Source organism: Ursus maritimus, unplaced genomic scaffold, assembly GCF_017311325.1.
Source record: "Ursus maritimus isolate PB19 unplaced genomic scaffold, ASM1731132v1 scaffold_1, whole genome shotgun sequence".
Classification (NCBI taxonomy): domain Eukaryota; kingdom Metazoa; phylum Chordata; class Mammalia; order Carnivora; family Ursidae; genus Ursus; species Ursus maritimus.
This window is the reverse complement of record NW_024423343.1, coordinates 38243599-38261700: the sequence shown is the minus strand read 5'-3', so window position 1 is coordinate 38261700 and position 18102 is coordinate 38243599. Positions and strand designations below refer to the sequence as shown.

Below are 18102 nucleotides of genomic sequence, written 5' to 3'. Positions count from 1 at the left end.
AGCCAACAATAATGTTGGACATGGCCTCCCAGTGTCTGGCGCAACCAGGATTACAGATCCGCGAATGAGAGGAATGTGCTGCTTGAAATCTTGCACTTTAACTCTTACTTTTTTGTCATTGCCAATGCATTTGGAGAATGTTGAAGGATTTTTAGCTTATACAGTCCTCTCCAGTAATTTCAACATCTGTTTCTGCGGTCTGGATTCACCTTATGAAATCACGGTCCTTCAGTCCAACCTCGGTATTTGTTGCTAAATTCAACAACAGTTTCATAGAGACGAAGGTAAGGTTCAAACCATCTTGAATTTTTACGTTGAGGATATATTGATGGTATCCAACCGGCGCCTCTTCTTCAGAGTTAAATTGTTCAATCTGGAATGACAGGTATAAGATATATTATTCTAGAAGTGAATGATATAACATTAATTAAAAAAATATTTTTATCAAATGTGACCCCCAACTCCTCACACTTAGCCCTAAAGTTAAACTGAAATTAAGCCATGTCAGAATTACTAGCGAAGGCAGTAATCTATCCCTATTTCTTTTTGATTACATTTTCCAAAAAGAATAGTATCTGGTTAAGTTAAAATAGTCATGATATATATGTAAAGTCTTTGCCATCCAGGTATATTGAGGTTATACCATCATTTATTAATTAGCAAGAACTTAAGTACTTTTAATACACACAGTATTACATCAGATACTGTGGAAAAAATGAAGAAAAAAGTATTATATTGCAAAATACCAACACTAAGGAGGTAGTATTTCAGCTCAGGAGACGAACATGCATATGCAGAAAGTTAAATTGCAATCGTTGAACAATATTATAAGGCAATAGAGAAGAGGTGTCTTAGAGCAGTAGCTCTTTAATATACATGAAGAGTATATACTAAAACGCTATCCTCAGAGGCAAAGGCTCATGGTGAATAGAAGCTTACATAGAGAAGATGCAACCCAGAGCTGGGTCTTGAAAGGTGTGTGTGAGAAGGGTAAAAAAAAGAAGGCAGAGAAAGGGGCTGGGTGGCTCCAGTCAGTTAAGCGTCTGCTGAGTTCAGGTCATGATCTCGGGGTCCTGGGATGGAGCCCAGCATTGCATTCCCTGCTCAGTGGAGAATCGGCTTCTCCCTCTCCCTGTGCTTCCCCCACCCCCCCGGCTCCTCGTGCTCACTCTCTCTCTCAAATAGATACAATCTTTAAAAAAAAAAAAAAAAAGAAGGCAAAGAAAGCATTCATTTCCTCTTTGTTTAGTAGTGAGGATATGGGTACTTTATGGGTACCATATGGGATATAAGGTACCTTATATGAGATGTGGGTACTTTGGGGAGAAATCTATAGAACTTCAGAAAAGTGTGAGTTGGGTATATAAATTATGCGGGTTACCCAAAATTTCAGTGCTACAGAATTCTAAAACCTACAATTTCTGTTTTCTCAACATGTGTTCACTTTTTGTGACTATTATAAGCTAATTACTGGAACTAATAAGATACTAAAATTTTGATGTAAGAAAAGGAAAGCATCATAACATGGTCTGTTTTCATGTTCCCCTTTTATAAAAATACAATTAAAAATCTCAAGCAACTTCTTTGGCAAAGGGTATGGCTTTTCCACCTCAACTTCTTCTAATGAAGAGCCAAGTTTACGACATAGCAATACTGGGAACAAGGTTGCTCGATGGAAGAAGATAATGAGCCTAATTTAAAGCAGCCGCCAAATCTATACTGTCTTCTATGAAGATGGGCAAACTACCGAAATGGCGGGCACTAGCACATGATGGAAAGCGATTATATGGCCTTAAAATAAAAAATAAGCAGATGGAAATATCACTCTATCTTAAGTAAAGATGAAGGCCACTGAAATAACTACCAAGAAAAAAGCAATGCTGCTTCTCCTTGAAACATGTCTATAAGATCTATTTTTGCCATTTATGTGCAAAGGCTTTGTTCGGTAAAGTTAACGTACCCAGTTGCGTTAGTTTTAGTTTATAGTATAGTGATATTTGCACCATTTATATTGTCCCTTAAAGGCAGCTGAACTTTCATTTGGATCTATTTTTAAAAAAGGTGAATATACAATTCAAACTCAATGCTTTTTCTTTTGGACTAATTCTTCCTCTTAAGAACTCTAAAATTATACCTTGTCTGCTGCTAAGTCAACTTTCCATTCAGTGTTTGAGCCTTTTTCAGGTATCGTTGTACATCCTGCAGGTCTCCAAAGGGTAGAATTCTTCTGCCTGTTTAGCACTAACTCTCAATTCCTCCACAAACCGTTCACACCGTAACTAAGTACAAACAACATTTGTTGTTAGGGTTTTTAAAGGTAAAACCCTTGGCGTCGCAAAAAGTTTAAATATTTGTAAAGATTATCAACACGAATTATTATTCTATTTGTCACTGGTAAGATATAAAGAGAGAATCATCTAGAAGAGGACGAGGATCTAAAACATGCAGAATTTTTAAGAGTCAGGATTTAAATTAATGAATTAAGATTCCTATAAATTTAAGAGAAATTAGATAAAGTTAACTTTGTTCCATGAATTTAAAATTCTAACCAGTAAAATAAGAATGGGTTTAAACAATAGTATTATTCTTTGTATGCTAAAGAATGTGTGCTAACAAATGATTTATAAGCATTTTTTTAAATTCATAATAATCAAGTATGGGGCTGAAAGAAAGCTCCAGTTTTTAAAGACTATAAAAGCCATGGCATTTTTACAAACAACAGAGGGGAAAAAATAGACTCTTTAATTCTGTTCTGATATACAGTATCTTTTCAGAATTTTTCAATTGTTTTACACAAAATACTCCAAGGTTATTTTTCTTGTCCTATGGACTCTCTTCACAGGAAAAGTGCAAGATAAATATATCTGGATTTTAAAATCTAAAAACTCTGGCCCTCAATATAAAACAGGTGTGTGTGTGTGTGTGTGTGTGTGTGTGTGTGTGTGTGTGTATGTGTTTAATGAGAAAAGCTCATTACAAAATTGTCATTGGTAAGGCATTTCAAAATTAAATGGCTCACAAAAATAACTCTTAATAAAATATTCAAAGTCAAATCTGGGTTATTCAAAAATATGTTTTATATTTTATGGATTATCTAGGCTGCTTTCTGGCATCTTTAGTTCATGAAAAATTTATTGCTCTGGCCCATTGGGAAGGAAAATGAGAAGATGAAATTCATCAACACTATGAGAAGTTTGTAGAATAGTATACTTTACAGTAAAGTATAGAAAATTCTGGGCCACCTAACAGATTTCTAAGAATCTGTTATAACCTCTGTGTCTGTATTTACTATTCATGATTTTTTTTTCCCAAAACTTTATTTATTTGAGAGAGAGAGAGAGAGAGGGAGCACGCACAAACAGGGGCAGCAGGCAGAGGGAGAAGTATGTTTCCCCACCAAGCAAGGGAAGCCCAATGTGGACTCTATCCCGGGACCCTGGGATCATGACCCAAGCCAATGGCAGACACCCAACTGACTGAGCCACCCAGGTGCCCTGCTTTTTACAGGTTTAAAAAAATTCTGAAGCGGCCTAAATGTACAACAGAAACGGCCTACAGCTTGAAGCCAAGGTTTTTGGCTAAACCTATGGCTATTCTCAAACAACATGTTCTGCTTGATTAAACATATTTGCTGTAATGTGATTTGCTATCAAGGGACATGTCTCCTGGCTGACCTGGCACAAGTCTCTTCACTTTGGGAACCACAACCTCTTCATCTGTAAAAAAATGAAACTGAAAATATGAAATCATTTATTCAGACAATAGCTATGGGTGTCACACCATTTCTGTGTGTCGGAGCACCTCACTGTATGGGTATAAAGGGAGAAAGACAAATGGCTCAAGACTGCTATCAAGAGCTGACTGTCTATAGGGAGAATGCACTGGACAATGATAACATCATGACCGGGTGGTTAGTCAAGGAGATGTGTTAAAAGTAATGGTGGGGAGCAGAAGCAGCAGGATTGAGGGTCTGCCGAGAGGAATTCACGAGTCAATGGAGCACGAGAGAGACAAGCACGTGAGTGGGCCCAAGAAGGGTGTGCTTGCCAGCAAATGGAGAGAATGTGCAAGAGAGGAGAAGTGTAGGAGGCCAGGGATCTAAAAAGTTGCTCAGGGTTACTGAAAGTCAAGAACAAGCAGTAGAGGAGGTAGAAGATGAGGCTGGACAAGTAGATGAGGGGAAAATCCCAAACAATCTTACACGTGAGAACCAAAAAGGTGAGAGTTATCGCATGTTCAAGGGAGGGACGCTAGGAGCAATCCTTGGGTGAGTTGCAGTGTGTGAAGGCACACTTCACTGAGAAGAGCTTTGATGTTAAACAATAAAATAACTCAAAAGAGTACTATAAACTGTATAAGATAAACACTATTTTTATTAATGGTCATTTGTGGGCAATATATTAGAATTTTTGACCCTTGGAGAGAATCAAGAAATGATACCATATTAAGTAGTATGGCCATCTGCTGCTAAAATTGATGGCACAGAAGAGCTTAACTGACCTGTGAAACAGAGGGAGCTGATGATGCCATGTAGGTGGAAACTAAGCATTTTCAGAAAATGAAAATAATTTAAAATATCTATTGTGCCCAACCTTCGAACCGTCTAACGATATTGTTCTGTTTTTATCTTTTGATGATTTTCCTGTGCTCATCAAAAATTTCGTCCATTCTTCCATACCACTGGAACACATTATTATTCAGCCCTGATGTCTGCTGGGGAAAAGTTTGTGCACTCAATGAGGAAGAGCGAGGCAGTTTTAGAATCCACCAATCTCTGGCCCAGTTCAACCATGTCAGTTGTCTCTACTTTCTGAATATAAGCCTGGGAAGACAAAAATTACAAATGGCACTTTAAGAAGAACAGTTCAAGTCAAAACACAGGCCATGGAAACACTTTGCATAAAGTGCATGAATATGCAGACTTTTAGAAGTGTAGACTTTTGGTTCAAGATAGGAGACCGCAGCACAGTTTACTTGTCATCAGTCCCAAGCACCTCACCACATAACAGCAGTGGGAAAAATAAAAAACTTTAAGCATCACATAAAAGCACTGAAAAACCAGAGTAGAATGCTATGGGTTTCTGGGAGAAATGAAGCAGGGGTAATATCATCTATTCTTTCACAGTAGCATTTGGGTCACTACTAGTGCCTCCAGTGCCTGACACTTTGCCAGGTGCTGGCAATTCACTAATGAGCAACCAACAGACCAGTGCTTTGCCCTCATAGACTTGTTGGGGGAGACAAGTGTTAGTTGAACCGTAACAAACGTGAAATTGCAAACTTGCAGCAGACACCAGGGCTATACTTTCCTTAATTACAAAAACTAAAATACAGCTATAGTCCAATTTAACAAGAAGTGGCTAAATCTGTATGAGGAAAACTATAATACTTTATTAGAAGGACATTTAAAAAAATTCTGAATAAATGTGGAGGAAGCATATGTTAAGTATTAGCTTATTCTCAAGATGTAAAATTCTCCTCCAGTAAGTCTATAAAACCAATGCAATTTCAATCAAAATTGCAATGGCATTTAAAAAACAAAATTCATCATAATTCTGAAAGTGTCTGAAATAATACTTAGAGGTAGCAAGGATAATCATGAAAAAAATGATAGAGACAAATGATATGAAAACATCAGAGAGAGAGAGAGAGAGAGTGTGTGTCAGTTCTTGTCCTGTCCCATGAATAGGAGGGAGAGGAACAGAGTCAGAACTAGATCCATGTACATGTGGAAATTTAATTGTTGAAATGATGCATTTAAAATCAGAGTGAAATGACAGATCATCTAATAAGTGTATTAGAGTAATTAGCTATTGATCTTGGGAAAAAACTAGGATTCCTTGTTACCTAGAAAAATACGAAGAAGGTATATTGTTAGTGAATAAAGGTAACTTGCAGCAGAGTAATGATTCTGTTTTTTTTGCAAAAAGCTGAAATCTGTGGGGGATGGTGGTGAATGCATGTGTGTGTATATGTGTGTATGTGTGCACGAGTACACGCAGACACGTCTGTAGCTATATGTGCAGATATGCGCAGAGCTCTCTCCAAGATCTTTTGATACATGTTCATTTATATATCTGAATAATATAAATGTTGAAGCTCTGCTTCCCCATTGAAAAATGAGAAGACTGGCAATTACTTGTAACTACTTATACCCAACCTTCCCTAGTGTATACCCTGCACCTCCCTGGCTATGAGTAAATGCTTCTTTTTTTTTTTTTAATGTTTTTAAAAGTCTATTTAATCTTCATTTCTTTGACTTTTTCTCTCTTCATCTCTCTCTCTAGTGTTATTTATACTTAATACTGTATATATGTTTGGAAGAGGGAGAATTCACACTAAAACAAATCATTACTTTAAAGAAGGAATTATGGAAAAGATGAACTTCTGCTTTTTACTTTGTACAATCCCATATTGTTTAAAATTTTACTTTCTAATTAAAAAGAAAAAAACCCAACACTGTCTAAAAGTCTTCCACAATATGTCATTCTAACAAGACTAAATATTATGTTACAAATACAAAGAAATAAGATGGGAACCATGGTGGTTTCCACAAGTAACAAAATGTCTAACTGAAAATATATTTTAATAATCTGGTTAATCAGATTTCTGTGTAGATCAAACGACTGGATTTTACTCTCCCCAACTGATAATAAATGACTGATTTTTTGGTATTGAATAAATTGAGAGATTATTTTTGCCATATGTGACTAACTTTTTAAGATGTGGAAATATTTTTTTTTAAAGATTTATTTTTATTTTATGTGGACAGAGAGTGCAGACCAGCAAACAGAGAGAGGAACACAAGCAGGGGAGTGGGAGAGGAAGACAGCAGGTTCTCATGCGGAGGGAGCCCGATGATGGGCTCTGATCCGCAACGCTGGGATCACGCCCTTGCCGGAGGCAGGCGCTGCACACTGCAGCCACCCAGGCGCCCCAAGATGCAGAGTTATTTTAAAATACCAGCTAATGAATCCTAATAATTCTGTTAGAGGTTGCTATGAACAATAGAAATTCACATAAATAACTCCAAATTTGTAAATATTTCCAGTCATAGCTAGGAGGTAAATAAATGATAGCTAAATACTCCATATTTATTTTCAAAGGAATATAGGTTATAAGATTCGCAGCTATGTTATCATCCATGATTGAAACATCACTTGACATCCTATAACAACTAATATAAAATATAAACATCTTCTAAAAGAGACCACATACAGATGTGTATAACTCAAACACACACACACACACACACACAAATTCACATGCTAACAACCCCAATCCAAGTACAAATACTTTAAAGAGAAAATAGAATTCTTTTAGTTAAGAGCTGATATCTAAAAGTTGGTTCTAATGATTTAGAAAACTTTTCTTTAAATGACTAATTTAAAGAATGTACATTATTTCTTCTATTTTAATGTCAATTTCCCAGTAACATACAAATCATGCTTTGTGGGCAATAAATGTCTTTTGAATTGAACAAAAATCATATCTTTTTCAAAACGTGTTACAAGTTTGGGAACCAAATTCTTTTCTTAACTTGTCAGTTGAGTATCTGTGTTTTGATTGATTGAACTTTGTTTATGTTTATTGGTCTCTTTAAATTTATCTTTGCAACTCATCTGTTTTTAGATGCCTAAAGAGAAACCACTATTGATCGAGTGGCATGCTGGCGTGTTTCCACTATAGTGCATTTCAGTGGTGGTGGAGCCCATAGCAAGGGGGGTATAGAATAGATGGGGACGTAAGTGCTGCGTACAGTGTCTTCTTGCCAGATCATCCAGCAGGAACCACTAATAGAACCACATGTCATTAAATGACGCAAATTACTTTAGACCTCAAGAAGTAGTCAGGACAAAATACCTAGTCGGTTTTGATATTTCTTCCTCCTGGAATTCTAAAATAATATCTGAAAAGGGAACATATGTGGGGAAAAAGAAAAGGACTTATTTGGATTGTTTTGAAAACAAAAATCTTGTCACTTCAACCAAATAATGACATTCTCAGAGATTTTCACCTACTTGTACAACACTTTTCATTATATCTCTCCAGGTCTTATCCACAGTTGTAAATCGTCTTCCTTCCTCAGGCATTTGAGACATAATGTCTGGAGAACTGAAAATAGGCTCCAAGTAGAGCCATGTGGCTTGGACTTTGAGCCATTCATCCAGAATTTCCTGAAGCAGCAGGAGCTTGCTCTCCCATTCTCTGAGAAGCAAAACACAGTGGTTCAACAGCAAATCAAGCAACGTTTCAGATGACAAAACTCAAAACCATGCCTGGGACTGTCAATCTTGTATGCAGTGCTGCTATTCCCATTCCATTCCTCTACCTTCATTTGACGGTAAATCACTACATTTGTCCTACAAAATCTGTTTTAAAATAATAGCACCAACATTTATGTTTATGGGGATATACATGTTCAGATATACCTATCTACAAATGGTCTGGTGTCTGTGTCTGCCATAGTAATAAGCCTTTCTGCAAATCAATTCCGTGGCTGGAGGGTACAAACTGAGAAATGAGATTCTGGAGACAGTAATGATGTTCTCAGTGAAGGGCACTCTGAACTTCTTAGGAAAGGTAGTTACTTCCAAGATTCATTTCCTTTAACATTCTTCTTTTTTAAAAAATTTTGAGCCCATAAAAACTTTATTTCCAGAATACAATATTTCAATTCATAAGATCCAACTGGTATTTAAAGAAAAATCTACATAATCTAAAATATAATAGTGTGTCATTCATGAGAAGGAAGCGTTTTTAATCTACAATAGTGATCAGTTCATTTCTAAATATGGAGAACAAAAATAATGACAAGATTTCCTCAAGTATTATAATTACACTATAAACTATTTTATAACCACAATTCTAAGGTCTCAGTATGTATTTGCTCCCTCCTCACCATAATTCTTTAAGGTCCAGTATATCTGTTTACCAATGGGGAGACTAAGACACATAGAGAGAAGTACCAGGTTGAAGTTCACCCAGCTAATAAATGATAGAGCCACACTTGAACCCACATCACTGCAATCACTATGCTACAAGAGATAACATAGCCATTGAGAAGAATGATCAGTCAATGGCAACAGACCTTAGAGATGGGATAGCTTTATGCGTAGATTAATACATTACTCATCATTTATAATTAATGATCTGTAATTTTAGACTGTTAAAACCAAGCCCTATAAATAGAAGTTCTAAAAGTCACCAGGCATTTTCAAACACTTTTCTAAAATCCCTTCAACATGTATCAGTGAATTTGTTTAACCTCTTTTCACAAGAAGAAACAAATGCCTCTGCCTCCTGTCGTTCTTCCTCTTTCTCCATCTAATCCCTGACACACAAAATTTCCAACTACTGATCTCACGATAGTGCTTAAAAATAGAATCCAGTTATACCACGTTCAGAGTAGTTAAAAAAACTACTCTTGATGAGCACATTGGAGCAAGATAGGAGGCAGAGCAAGCTGACTGACTGGGCCAATGCCAGAGCATACTCAAGTTCAGGAAAATCAATAACCAATAACCAATTAATAAGCCAAGCAGTTAGCTTTCCCTTGTCGTATAAATTCTCATTGAAGATGGTAGTCTGATTTGGATACAATCTCTTTTTTAAGGTAAATATAAACTACTTCATACAAATTACAAAAATTGAAAAAAACCCAGACAGGATAAGGATTTAATTTAATGATCTTTGCCAGATGCCTGAAACTCCAGACTAGAGTCATACTATTCCTACTTCTGCACTTACCTAACCATCCTTCAGGCACGGAAGTGAAAATTACAATAAGTCTTCAAGGATCATCTACAATAACCTAATCAGTGTATTTGGAAAATGACATTATCTTCAGTTTCATAGTTTATATGTTCTATGAGCTATGTGCAGAGATGTGAAATTATTTTTGAGTCAAATGTATAAGATCAGACTGGCAATAAAAATGAATATCTGGAGGCTGATTGTCCACTACCTTTGTTATGATTATAGATGATAGCAAAGGAATAAGTACTATTCCAAATGTAAAGGAGGTTATCACTCCTTCCAATCAACTATTTAAAATATTAAGAATGAAGTGCAGAATCAACTTTCAAAAAGAACTGTATATTACATACAAGTGATAATTTTGGTAACATGGCATAAACATCATCATATAAATATTACTTTACCTTATTTGTTTTTCATAAGGCTTAATGAAAGGAGAGCCTCGCATAGTTTGTGTTTTAATAATGTGGTCATCCAACAACATCTGAATTTCATCAACTGATGACAAAATAAATGTCCCGCTTTCTCTATAAGGAAGAATGACAAATTCCATTGCATCCCACTCATTAGTCATCTTGTCCATGGACTTTTCAAGAGCATATTCTTTGCTAGCTGCTTCACTAATACCTTCAAAACTATCTAAATATGGTTCCAAATCCATGTCTAAAAAAGTGAAGACAGTGGAGTCATCTGCTGGCTGCAGTGGGAAGCCAACAATGTTGGACATGGCCTCCCAGTGTCTGGGGCGCAAACCAGGATTACAGATCACTTGAATGAGAGGAATGTGCTGCTTGAAATCTTCTACCTTTGCTCTTACTTTTTTTGTCATTGCCAATGCATTTGGAGAATCGTGGAAGGTTTTTTCCAGCTTATACAGTCCTCTCCAGTAATTTCCAACATCTGTTTCTACTTGGTCTGGATTCACCTTATGATACGGTCCTTCAGTCCAACCTCGGTATTTGTTGCTAAATTCAACAGCAGTTTCATAGAGACGAAGGTAAGGGTTCAAACCATCTTGAATTTTTTTACGTTGAGGATATATTGATGGTATCCAACCAAACGCCTCTTCTTCAGAGTTAAATTGTTCAATCTGGAATGACAGGTATAAGATATATTATTCTAGAAGTGAATGATATAACATTAATTAAAAAAATATTTTTATCAAATGTGACCCCCAACTCCTCACTTAGCCCTAAAGTTAAACTGAAATTAAGCCATAATCCAGAATTACTGAGCAGTAATCTATCCTATTTCTTTTTGATTACATTTTCCAAAGAATAGTATCTGGTTAAGTTAAAATAGTCATGATATATATGTAAAGAAGTCTTTGCCCATCCAGGTATATTGAGGTTATACCATCATTTATTAATTAGCAAGAACTTAAGTACTTTTAATACACACAGTATTACATCAGATACTGTGGAAAATAGAGAAAAAAGTATTATATTGCAAAATACCAACACTAAGGAGGTAGTATTTCAGCTCAGGAGACAGACATGCATATGCAGAAAGTTAAATTGCAATCGTTGAACAATAATATAAGGCAATAGAAGAGGTGTCTTAGAGCAGTAGCTCTTTAATATACATGAAGAGTATATACTAAAAACGCTATCACTCAGAGGCAAGAGCTCATGGTGAATAGAAGCTTACATAGAGAAGATGCAACCAGAGCTGGGTCTTGAAAATGTGTGTGAAGGGTAAAAAGAGGCAGAGAAGGGGCACTGGGTGGCTCAGTCAGTTAAGCGTCTGCCTTCAGTTCAGGTCATGATCTCGGGGTCCTGGGATGGAGCCCAGCATTGCATTCCCTGCTCAGTGGAGAATCGGCTTCTCCCTCTCCCTGTGCTTCCCCCCACCCCCGCTCCTCGTGCTCACTCTCTCTCAAATAGATACAATCTTTAAAAAAAAAAAAAAAAGGCAAAGAAAGCATTCATTTCCTCTTTGTTTAGTAGTGAGGATATGGGTACTTTATGGGTACCATATGGGATATGGGTACCTTATATGTGAGGATGTGGGTACTTTAGAGGAGAAATCTATAGAACTGAAAAGTGTGAGTTAGGTATATAAATTATGCGGGTTACCCAAAATTTCAGTGCTACAGAATTCTAAAACCTACAATTTCTGTTTTCTCAACATGTGTTCACACTTTTGTGACTATTATAAACTAATTACTGGAACTAATAAGATACTAAAATTTTGATGTAAGAAAAACGGGAAAGCATCATAACATGGTCTGTTTTCATATTTCCCCTTTTTATAAAAAATACAATTAAAAATCTCAAGCAACTTCTTTGGCAAAGGGTATGGCTTTTCCACCTCCAGCTTCTTCTAATGAGAAAGCCAAGTTCTGACATAGCAATACTGGGAACAAGGTTGCTCGATGGAAGAAGATAATAGGCCTAATTTAAAAACACAGCCGCCAAATCTATACTGTCTTCTATGAAGATGGGCAAACTACCGAATAAGCGGGCACTAGCACATGATGGAAACGATTATATGACGCAAAATAAAAAATAAGCAGATGGAAATATCACTCTATCTTAAGTAAAAGATGAAGGCCACTGAAATAACTACCAAAAGAAAAAAGCAATGCTGCTTCTCCTTGAAGCATGTCTATAAGATCTATTTTTGCCATTTATTATTTTTTAAAAGCTTTAATTTCAGTATAGTTAACGTACCCAGTTACGTTAGTTTTAGTTTTATAGTATAGTGATATTTGCACCATTTATATTGTCCCTTAAAGGCAGCTGAACTTTCATTTGGATCTATTTTTAAAAGGTGAATATACAATTCAAACTCAATGCTTTTTCTTTTGGACTAATTCTTCCTCTTAAGAACTCTAAAATTATACCTTGTCTGCTGCTAAGTCCAACTTTCCATTCAGTGTTTGAGCCTTTTTCAGGTATCGTTGTACATCCTGCAGGTCTCCAAAGGAGTAGAATTCTTCTGCCTGTTTAGCATAACTCTCCAATTCCTCCACAAACCGTTCACACCGTAACTAGTACAAACAACATTTGTTGTTAGGGTTTTTTAAAGGTAAAACCCTTAGGCGTCGCAAAAAAGTTTAAATATTTGTAAAGATTATCAGAATTATTATTCTATTTTGTCACTGGTAAGATATAAAGAGAGGAATCATCTAGAAGAGGACGAGGATCTAAAACATGCAGAATTTTTAAGAGTCAGGATTTAAAATTAATGAATTAAGATTCCTATAATTCAGAAATTAGATAAAGTTAACTTTGTTCCATGAATTTAAGAAATTCTAACCAGTAAAATAAGAATGGGTTAAACAATGGTATTATTCTTTAGTATGCTAAAGAATGTGTGCTAACAAATGATTTATAAGCATTTTTTTAAATTCATAATAATCAAGTATGGGGCTGAAAGAAAGCTCCAGTTTTTTTAAAGACTATAAAGAAAGCCATGGCATTTTTACAAACAACTGGGGGGAAAAAATAGACTTTCTTTAATTCTGTTCTGATATACAGTATCTTTTCAATTTTCAATTGTTTACACAAAATACTCCAAGGTTATTTTTCTTGTCCTATGGACTCTCTTCACAGGAAAAGTGCAAGATAAATATATCTGGATTTTAAAATCTAAAAACTCTGGCCCTCCAATATAAAACAGGTGTGTGTGTGTGTGTGTGTGTGTGTGTGTGTGTGTGTGTGTATGTGTTTAATGAGAAAAGCTCATTACAAAATTGTCATTGGTAAGGCATTTCAAATTAAATGGCTCTAAAAAAATAACTCTTAATAAAATATTCAAAAGTCAAATCTGGGTTATTCAAAAATATATTTTATATTTTATGGATTATCTAGGCTGCTTTCTGTCTTTAGTTCATGGAAAATTTATTGCTCTGGCCCATTGGGGGAAGGAAAATGAGAAGATGAAATTCATCAACACTATGAGAAGTTTGTAGAATAGTATACTTTACAGTAAAGTATAGAAAATTCTGGGCCACCTAACAGATTTCTAAGAATCTGTTATAACCTCTGTGTCTAATATTTACTATTCATGATTTTTTTTTCCCAAAACTTTATTTATTTGAGAGAGAGAGAGAGAGAGAGAGAGAGGGAGCACGCACAAACAGGGAGCAGCAGGCAGAGGGAGAAGTATGCTCCCCACCAAGCAGGGAGCCCAATGTGGACTCTATCCCAGGACCCTGGGATCATGACCCAAGCCAATGGCAGACACCCAACTGACTGAGCCACCCAGGTGCCCTGCTTTTTACAGGTTTAAAAAAAATTCTGAAACGGCCTAAATGTACAACAGAAACAGCCTACAGCTTAAAATAAAGGTTTTTGGCTAAGCCTATGAACTATTCTCCAAACAACATGTTCTGCCAATTAACCATATTTGCTGTAATGTGATTTGCTATCAAGGGACATGTCTCCTGGCTGACCTGGCACAAGTCTCTTCACTTTGGGAACCACAGCCTCTTCATCTGTAAAATGAAACTGAAAATATGAAATCATTTATTCAGACAATAGCTATGGAGTGCTCACACCATTTCTGTGTGTCGGGCACCTCACTGGCCCATGGGTATAAAGGGAGAAAAGGAACAAATGAAACAAGACTGCTATCAAAGAGCTGACTGTCTATCGGGGAGATGCACTGGACAATGATAACATCATGACCGGGTGGTTAGTCCAGGGGAGATGTGTTAAAAGTGTCGTGGGAGCAGAGAAGCAGCAGAATTGAGGTCTGCCGAGAGGAATTCTGAGAGTCAATGGAGCACACGAGAGAGACAAGCACGTGAGTGGGCCAGGGGTGTGCTTGCCAGCAAATGGAGAGAATGTGCAAGAGAGGAGAGGTGTAGGAGGCCAGGGATCTAAAAGTTGCTCAGGGTTACTGAAAAGTCAAGAACAAGCAGTAGAGGAGGTAGAAGATGAGGCTGGACAAGTAGATGAGGGGGAAAATCCCAAACAATCTTACACGTAGGGAACCAAAAAAGGTGAGAGTTATCGCATGTTCAAGGGAGGACGCTGGGAGCAATCCTTAGGTGAGTTGCAGTGTGTGAAGGCACACTTCACTGAGAGAGCTTTGATGTTAAACAATAAAAATAACTCAAAAGAGTACTATAAACTGTATAAGATAAACACTATTTTTATTAATGGTCATTTGTGGGCAATATATTAGAATTTTTGACCCTTGGAAAGTCAAGAAATGATACCATATTGAGCCAGTATGGCCATCTGCTGCTAAAATTGATGGCACGAGAAAGCTTAACTGACCTGTGAAACAGAGGAGCTGATGATGCCATGTAAGGTGAAACTTAAGCATTTCCAGAAAATGAAAATAATTTAAAATATCTATTATGCCCAACCTTAAGACCGTCTTGATATTGTTCTGTTTTATCTTTGATGATTTTCCTGTGCTCATCAAAAATTTCGTCCATTCTTCCATACCACTGGAACACATTATTATTCAGCCTGATGTCTGCTGGGGAAAAGTTTGTGCACTCAATGAGGAAGGCGAGGCAGTTTTTAGAATCCACCAATCTCTGGCCCAGTTCAACCATGTCAGTTGTCTCTACTTTCTGAATATAAGCCTGCAGGAAGACAAAAATTGCAAATGGCACTTTAAGGAACAGTTCAAGTCAAAACACAGGCCATGGAAACACTTTGCATAAAGATGCATGAATATGCAGACTTTTAGAAGTGTAGACTTTTTGGTTCAAGATAGGAGACCGCAGCACAGTTTACTTGTCATCAGTCCCAAGCACCTCTACATAACAGCAGTGGGAAAAAATAGAAAACACTAAACATCACATAAGAAGCACTGAAAAACCAGAGTAGAATGCTATGGGTTTCTGGGAGAGATGAAGCAGGGTAATATCATCTATTCTTTCACAGTAGCATTTGGGTCACCTACTAGTGCCCCACCTCCAGTGCCTGACACTTTGCCAGGTGCTGGCAATTCACTGTGACAACCAACAGACCAGTGCTTTGCCCTCATAGACTTGTTGGGGGAGACAAGTGTTAGTTGAACCACCGTAACAAACGTGAAATTGCAAACTTGCAGCAGACACCAGGGCTATACTTTCCTTAATTACAAAAACTAAAATACAGCTATAGTCAAATTTAACAAGAAGTATGGCTAAATCTGTATGAGGAAAACTATAATACTTTATTGAAGGACATTTAAAAAATTCTGAATAAATGTGGAAGCATATGTTAAAGTGTTAATATTCTCAAGATGTAAATTCTCCTCCAGTAAGTCTATAAAACCAATGCAATTTCAATCAAAATTGCAATGGCATTTTAAAAAACAAAATTCATCATAATTCTGAAAGTGTCTGAAATAATACTTAAGAGTAGCAAGGATAATCATGAAAAAAATGATAGAGACAAGCCAAATATGAAAACATCAGAGAGAGAGAGAGAGAGAGAGAGAGTGTGTGTCAGTTCTTGTCCTGTCCCATGAATAGAGGAGGGAGAGGAACAGAGATCAGAACTAGATCCATGTACATGTGGAAATTTAGTGTTGAAATGATGCATTTAAAATCAGGAGTGAAATGACAGATCATCTAATAAATTGTATTAGAGTAATTAGCTATTGATCTTGGAAAAAACTAGGATTCCTTGTTACCTAGAAGAAATACGAAGAAGGTATATTGTTAAGTGAATAAGGTAACTTGCAGCAGAGTAATGATTCTGTTTTTGCAAAAACAAATCTGTGGGGGATGGTGGTGAATGCATGTGTGTGTATGTGTGTGTGTATGTGTGCACGAGTACACGCAGACACGTACGCAGGTATATGTGCAGATATGCGCAGAGCTCTCTCAAAGATCTTTTGATACATGTTCATTTATATATCTGAATAATATAAATGTTGAAGGAAACCTGCTTCCCCATTGAAAAATGAGAAGACTGGCAATTACTTGTAACTACTTATACTAACCTTCCCTAGTGTATACCCTGCACCTCCCTGGCTATGAAGTAAATGCTTCTTTTTTTTTTTTTTAATGTTTTTAAAAGTCTATTTAATCTTCATTTCTTTGGCTTTCTCTCTTCATCTCTCTCTCTAGTGTTATTTATACTTAATACTGTATATATGTTTGGAAAGAGGAGAATTCACACTAAAACAAATCATTACTTTAAAGAAAGGAATTATGGAAAAAGATGAACTTCTGCTTTTTACTTTGTACAATCCCATATTGTTTAAAATTTTACTTTTCTAATTAAAAAGAAAAAACCCAACACTGTCTAAAAGTCTTCCATTAATATGTCATTCTAACAAGACTAAATATTATGTTACAAATACAAAGAAATAAGATGGGAACCATGGTGGTTTCCACAAGTAACAAAATGTCTAACTGAAAATATATTTTAATAATCTGGTTAATCAGATTTCTGTGTAGTCAAACGACTGGATTTTTACTCCCCAACTGATAATAAATGACTGATTTTGGTATTGAATAAATTGAGAAGTTATTTTGCCCTTATGTGACTAAACTTTTTTAAGATGTGGAAATATTTTTTTTTTTTTTTAAAGATTCTTTATTTATTTGACAGAGATAGAGACAGCCAGTGAGAGAGGGAACACAAGCAGGGGGAGTGGGAGAGGAAGAAGCAGGCTCATAGCGGAGGAGCCTGATGTGGGGCTCGATCCCATAACGCTGGGATCACGCCCTGAGCCGAAGGCAGACGCTTAACGACTGAGCCACCCAGGCGCCCCAAGATGCAGAGTTATTTTAAATACCAGCTAATGAATCCTATTAATTCTGTTAGAGGTTGCTATGAACAATAGAAATTCACACTAAATAACTCCAAATTTGTAAATATTTCCAGTCATAGCTAGGAGGGTAAATAAATGATACTCTTCATACTCCATATTTATTTTTCCAAAGGAATATACAGTTATGGAATTCACCAGCTATGTTATCATCCATGATTGAAACATCACTTGACATCCTATAACAACTAATATAAAATATAAACATCTTCTAAAAGAGACCACATACAGATGTGTATATCAAACACACACACACACACACACACACACAAATTCACATGCTAACAACCCCAATCCAAGTACAAATACTTTAAAGAAAATAGAATTCTTTTAGTTAAAGGCTGATATCTAAAGTTGGTTCTAATGATTTAGAAAACTTTTCTTTAAATGACTAATTTAAAGAATGTACATAGGGGAGGAGTTAAGATGGCAGAGGAGTAAGATGGCGGCTTTTTCAGCCGGTCCCTCGAGTCGAGCTGGATAGGTACCAGACCAGCCTAAACAACCACGGAACCAGCCTGAGACACAGGAAGATACATCTGGATCTCTACAAATGAACATCTCCAGCGCTGAGTATTGAGGTACGAAGCGGGGAGCCGTGAAACC

At 36.5% G+C, this 18102-nt stretch overlaps 1 protein-coding gene across 1 annotated transcript in view; it reads right to left on the bottom strand.

Moving 5' to 3' along the window:
* The window catches only part of DNAH7 (dynein axonemal heavy chain 7), a 250895-nt gene that overhangs the window by 187501 nt on the left and 45292 nt on the right, over positions 1–18102 (bottom strand). Inside the window, exons 15-18 of the mRNA XM_040636571.1 lie at positions 15086–15310; positions 12608–12754; positions 10164–10849; positions 8022–8208 (exon numbers count right to left, since the gene is read on the bottom strand). Of these exons, the coding sequence (XP_040492505.1) occupies positions 8022–8208; positions 10164–10849; positions 12608–12754; positions 15086–15310 (1245 nt within the window). The remainder of the gene's footprint in view (positions 1–8021; positions 8209–10163; positions 10850–12607; positions 12755–15085; positions 15311–18102) is intronic.